Source organism: Mesoplodon mirus (assembly GCF_964341445.2).
Source record: "Mesoplodon mirus genome assembly, chromosome: 9".
Lineage (NCBI taxonomy): Eukaryota > Metazoa > Chordata > Mammalia > Artiodactyla > Ziphiidae > Mesoplodon > Mesoplodon mirus.
This window is the reverse complement of record NC_138985.1, coordinates 101,833,225-101,839,224: the sequence shown is the minus strand read 5'-3', so window position 1 is coordinate 101,839,224 and position 6,000 is coordinate 101,833,225. Positions and strand designations below refer to the sequence as shown.

At 55.5% G+C, this 6,000-nt stretch overlaps 1 protein-coding gene across 1 annotated transcript in view; it reads left to right on the top strand.

Moving 5' to 3' along the window:
- The window catches only part of PARP12 (poly(ADP-ribose) polymerase family member 12), a 45,863-nt gene continuing 39,863 nt past the window's right edge, over window positions 1-6,000 (top strand). Inside the window, exons 1-2 of the mRNA XM_082631842.1 lie at window positions 1-424; window positions 4,221-4,356. Of these exons, the coding sequence (XP_082487968.1) occupies window positions 102-424; window positions 4,221-4,356 (459 nt within the window). The 5' untranslated portion in view covers window positions 1-101. The remainder of the gene's footprint in view (window positions 425-4,220; window positions 4,357-6,000) is intronic.

The window sequence follows — 6,000 nt, the reverse complement described above, 5'->3', positions numbered from 1 at the left end:
CTGTTTCCCCCCGGCCCTGAGGAGCTTTCGGTTTCATTTCCGGCCGGAGTCTCCACCTCGCGGGAACCGCCCACGCCCCTCCAGTCCCAGGCCCGACGGCCATGGCGCCAGCCGCTCTCCTCCGTGAGGTTACCCAGGCACTGTGCGCGGCCGGGGGCGCTTTGGAGCTGGAGGAGCTGCGGCGCCGCTTGCGGCCGAGCGTCGGCGGGGACGTGCTGGAGCGGCTGTTGCGGGAGAGCGGGCGCTTGGCGGTGGCGCGGCGGGCGGCCGGCGCGGCGGCCGTCGAGCGTCTGGTGCTGGCCGTGTCGCCGCTCCGCGTGTGCGGCGCGTACCAGGGCCCGAAGCCAGGCTGCGTGGGGCTTTGCGCTCAGCTGCACCTCTGCAAGTTCTTGTTCTACGGCAAGTGCAAGTTCCTGAGGGACGGGTAAGGCGCCGCGCCCCGGAGCCCGACGAGGGGAGGGGGCCTCTTCGCTCCCTGCCCGGTCGTGGCCTTTCGTAAATTCGGGGGCGACAGTGAGGTGGCTGTTCCCTGGCCTCTCCCCGGAATTCCCTTCCGCGAACATTTATCGAGCATTTACTGAATACCCGGAACTGTGCGCCGGACTCCGCGTCGAGCGGTGTCCTCTGGGCCCCTGCGGTCTCGGAGAGCGACTTAGAGCCCAGCAGGGGGTGGGACACCCTGGGAGTGGCAGTACCGGGGTGGGGCTGGGGAGCGCTGGCCGAGGGAAGAGGGAGGGAGCTCCAGAAGCAAAGGGGTTGCGGCTGACTTCTGCTTGGAGCTCCAGAGCGCCCCGGGCTCCGGAGCTGGCCGTGAGGGCCCACGCAGAGGCGGGCTCTGTGCCCAGCAGCCGAAGGACTCTTCTGAAACCTTTCTCATTTGCTTACAAGCCGGCAGTGGCTTCTGCTGCATTTCGAATAAAATGCAAGCTCCTTACCGTCGCCCCCCGTGTCCCTCAGGGAACTGGTCCCTGCCGGCCCTCCTTCCTGGTCCCCTCCCTTGATGCCCTTCTGGTCCTGGAACGCTCCCAGCCTTTGCTTGTCCCGTGACCTCTGCTCTCCTGGACCGCCTTTCCTGGTTTGCCTGCTGTGTCGTTCAGGACTCGACTCAGGCATCACTTTTCTTCCTCTCCATCACGTTGTTCTGTTCACTTTTCTCATAGCGCCCGTCATGGCCGCGCATCCCTTCAGTAGAACTGAAAACTCGGAGAGCAGGGGCCCCTCTGTCTTGGCCCTGGCTGGCCTTTCCCGGCCCTCAGCTCTGTGCCCTGCGCCTGGCAGGTGCTCAGTGAGACTTGTGGAGTGGATTAATGAGGTTAATGCTAAAGGATTTGGACCTTACCCTGAAGGTGATGGGGCCCGTCAAATGGCAGGCGAGTAGCCATCAGGTGTGCGTTTGAGGAAGAGATCTTAGTGGTGCGGGTGCTTATTTAGAGGAGGATGTGATGCAGACCTGTATGGAAGCTAGTCCCGTTATTTAGAAGAATAAGTTTCTTTTCTTTTTTCTGTCGTCGTAACATGGTAGACATTATTTGTTGCTCACATCAGGTCTAAGGGTAAGGTTTAATAGTCAGCATGGGGTAGGGACCTTGATGCGCGCAGTCATGTAGGGACCCAGGCTGGCGGACCTAGACTCTGCCCTCCTCAACCCATGGCTCCTAAGGCCATCTGGGTATCAGGTTCCAAGGAGCAGGTGGAGGAGATGGAAGGTAGAGAGCTGGTGGGAGGTTTTTATGGGCCAGGTCTGGAATGGTAGCTATTTTCTGTCCATGGCACCTGCACCACAGGATGTCTCATGACTCTGCCTGGGTGCAGGGGGAGCTGGGAGATGTGGTCCCTGGGAAGCAGCTGCCCAGAATTACCCTGAAGAGGAAGGGACGTATGTGTGAGGAATTTGGGAGAGTTGATGAGAGGGTGGTGACAGGATCCGAGAGGCGATGACTCATTTTTCTTTGTTAGTATTTCCCTTTCTTACTGTTGACAGAGAGCGTGAGAGGGTTTTGTTTCAAAGCATGCCCGGGGTGTAGCTATCCAGGTCTGAAGCTTGGGAGGATCGCCAGGGCCCTGAGATGCTAGTTTTGGGACTTGCTGGGCACTGTATGCCACGGCTGCAGCACCAGGAGTGGGTTTGATCCGGGTGGAGGCTGAGAGTGGAGCCCTGGGGCAGGCGGGCCTGCAGGGGGGGCTGGTGGATAGGCAGCACCTCCGGGCGGGCTGAAGGAGGGCACACCTGGAGAGGAAGGCAGACACAATAAATGGCGGCTGGAGGGACCTAATGACGGGGACCACTGGTGGGTCTTGTTAATGTCCGTAGTGGGTAAAATAAAGATGGCAGCCCTATTAGGCTAATTCCCAAAATTTGGGGTCAGATTTTATTTGTCTTGGAAATCTGGTATTTACTGACCTGGATGATCCTGAGTTTTCTTCTTTTTTCCCTCTTCCTTGTGGTTTACTCAGGACAGTTTGTTGAACCTTCCTTCTCTGGCTGTTTCTGGGTTGCATAAGGGAGTGTGGGTGTGGTCAGCCGCACATTCTGTACTTTCCCTGCGAAGTTCCTTGTCTTCCTCAACCACAGGGTCAGCTGTCTCAGAAGTAGATCGCCAGTGCTGCTTTTGTTCATTGGTGACAGCTGGGGAGGGCCCCAGGTCCCCGATTCCATCCTGTGCTTAGGGGGCAGTGAGCACAGTGGTTCAGAGCCCAGCTCCAAGGCAAGCCTGCCTTGTCTCTACCCTGGCTGTGCTCCTTGCCCGCTGAGTGATCTTGGGCAAATTAGTTTTTATCTGAGCCTCAGTTCCCTCATCTGCAAAATGGGATGGTATTACCCACCTTAGAGGCTTGTTGAGGACAGTATGAGTTAACTCACAAAACATTTAGGCAAACCCTGGTTTGTGGTAAATGCCCAATGAGTTTTAGTAGCCATCGTCATCATTGTAATGACCAAGCCCCTCTGCCTAGAATGTTCTTCCCTGCTCTCCGTGCCTGGTTCCTCAACCCTAAGTACTTGGCTCAGGTTTGATACCTTCCAGGCACCATCCCTTGATTGCTTCCCCACGTCTGTCAGGCTCAGGTGCCCCCTCTCTGCGCTGATGCATCCTGAGCATAGCTGGCCTTGCTCTTCCCACAGCATTTTAGAGTCATCTCAATGTCTCTGTCTCCACTAGAGAGAAGGAGAGGAGTTGGAGGACTCCGAGGTTTTCAGCCTGTGCAGTGGAGGAGGGAAGTTGCCCTTTACTAAGATGGGGGAGCCCATGGGAGGTGCAGGTTTGGGGGCGTAGATCCGGGGGTTCCGCTTTCTTTTGAGATGCTTATCATAGGTATGGCAGTGTCTTGAGTCAAGCACATGCTATTTACCTGACTCTTCTGGGTCCTGTTGACTCAGGTGATCATTTGAAGGCTTATCTTTGGATCACTGGGGCATGGTGCCAGTGCCTGGCTCACAGAGAGTGTTCAGGAGGGGCTTGTTGATCAAAAGAATGCAGGAGGGGAGCAGAAAAAAGGGCTGGGCCTCAGTAGTGGTGCACACACGTGTGTGTGTGTGTGTGTGTGTACACACCTGTAACCATAAGCTGTCCACACTCACTTATTCAGCCAATGTTAAATGCCTGTAAGTGCCCAGAGACTGGCACGCTGTGACTCTGGGGGAATGGCCCCATCATTCTCATCAAAAACCTGCTGAGAGGTGCTGCCCTGGGCCTAGAACTTGCAAGGCACCATCTCTTCCTTTGTACATAAGCACTATGATTTTTCGTTGCATAGACACGCTGGTTTTCTCTGGTGCTTCTAAACAATGTCAGGAACTATTCCTGAAAATTTTTCTTAAAGATTGATTTTACCAGCTGTATTAGTTTGCTTGGGTTGCCGTAACAAGGTACCACAGACTGGGTACCTTAACCAACAGAAACTTATTTTCTCACACTTCTCGAGGCTAGGAAGTCAGAGTTCAAGGTGTGTCAGCAGGTTGGTGTCTCCTGACACCAACCTTGGCTTGCAGATGCCTTCTTCTCCCTGTGTCTTTACACGGTCTTCTCTCTGTGTCCTGATCCCCTTTTCTTATAAGGACACCGGTCAGATTGGATTAGGCCCCCCAGTGAACTCATTTTAACTTAATCACCTTTTTGAAAGGCTCCAAATACAGTCACTTCTGAGGTACTGGGAGTTAGGACTTCAACATAAGGGTTTTGGGGAGACATTTCAACTGTGACCCCAGCCCTGCTTCTTTGCAGGAAGGGCTGTAGGAACGGTCATAACTTGAGGTCTGATCACAACGTGCACGTGCTGAAAACTCACGGCGTGGACCACCTCAGCTACAGTGAGCTCTGCGTGCTCTTGTTACAGAACGACCCCTTGCTCTTGCCGGAGGTGAGTGCCAGGAGAGGGTGGGCCTGAGTGTAAGTGATGAGGGAGGGACCAGGAGGTGGGAAGATAGGGAGACATGGCGGAAGAGAGGCCAAGGGCCCCACTGTGATCGCTGGGGTGTGCCTGGAGGGAGACCTGGACTGAGCTCCTGGCTCTGCTGATTTTTAGCCCTGCCATCTTGTGCCAACCTTGCTCCCTCTTGAAGCCTCCTTTCCCTCTATGTCAGTTGGGCTGGTACCTCCTTGGCAGGGCTTCTGTGAGGTTGGGGGAGCCCGTTTGGCCAGTGGCTGCAGCCAGTTGTTACACAGAGCGGAGGGAGTGAGAGATTCCAGTTGGCCCCTCCCTGTCTAGCAGGACTTAGAAAAATGCAGGTACCACCAGACCCCGGAGGTCTGTGGGGAAGTTTTCTAACTGGGTTGAGGTGAATTCTCATACTGCATTTTGGACAGTAACCACCCACTTGTTTTGAAGCTCACTGCAATGGTCATGGACTAGCTCGAGTCCTAAGAGAAGCAGACACCAAGGTGGGATTGGAAGTGTGAGAGATTTATTGGGGAGGGAGCAGAAGAAGGTGGGGAAGCCTTCAGGTGGTGGTGGTGCTCTGACATCTGTGGCAGGAGAAGGGGAAGGAAAGGGATCCGGTAGGAAGAGACCCTGACTGCAGTGCCGTTCTCAGGAAGCTTCTGCCCAGCCAGCGAAAAGTTCTGAGCTAAAGTCCCTGTTGGTTGGCATCCTGTGTCTCCCCAGAACGACCTGCCTGGTCGTTGGCTGAGAGCAGCCCTTGGGGGCGCCCTCTGTGTAAAGAGGGCGGCTGCAAAGGGCAGCAGCTGGGCCGAGGGTTGCCTGTGCCCTGTGGCAGATCTGAGCGGTCGTTCTGTGGCCAGCACAGGTTCTGTGGGATGCTCTGGCACTGCTTCTTGGATGAGGCAATGGGGATTAGATGGATATATTTTAATGACAGTGCTTCCTTATTACTCAGTTGAAACCTCCCATTTGAGAAAGGTGCTGCATAGCAAATGACTGGCACATAACAGGTATCAAGTGTTTTCCTTTGCCTTTTGAAAACTAGTATAGATTTCATTCACCTAACCTTTATTGATGATCCGGTGCAGACGAGGCCCTGGTGGTAAGGAGGTGAAAGACCCTTTCTGCCCTTCCGGGGGGCACAGCTGCTGGGTGGGACAGGAGCGGATGGTGTCACCGGCGGATGATAGCAAGGTGCTGTTGTACGTGCTTTAGCAGGAGTTGGTGCTCTGGTCTCGGTCTCGGGGGCACAGTTTGGGCACCGGGGAAGGTGCCCTGGAGCAGATGGTGCCTGCTCTGGGTGCTTTAGGGTGAGTGAAGGATGAAGGTGTGGGAAGAGGGGAGGCAGAGAGCGGGGAGCCTACCTGGTCAGGGCACAGTGTGTACGTCGGCACGACCTGGACTTAGGGGGAGGGGAGAGAGAAATGCGAAGGTGGAGGCTCAGCCATACAGCCTCCTGTGTTACAGGCAGGAGTTGGGGCGAGGTTGTGTTGGGAGGGGAGGCATTAACTTTTTGGAGTGATCACCTCGTTAGTGGTATGAGAACTGAATCAGCAGGTGACCGGCCTGGAATGTGCAGCCTCTGTCTCCTGGGGTGTGTGGGGTGCTTCAGGACACAGCGCC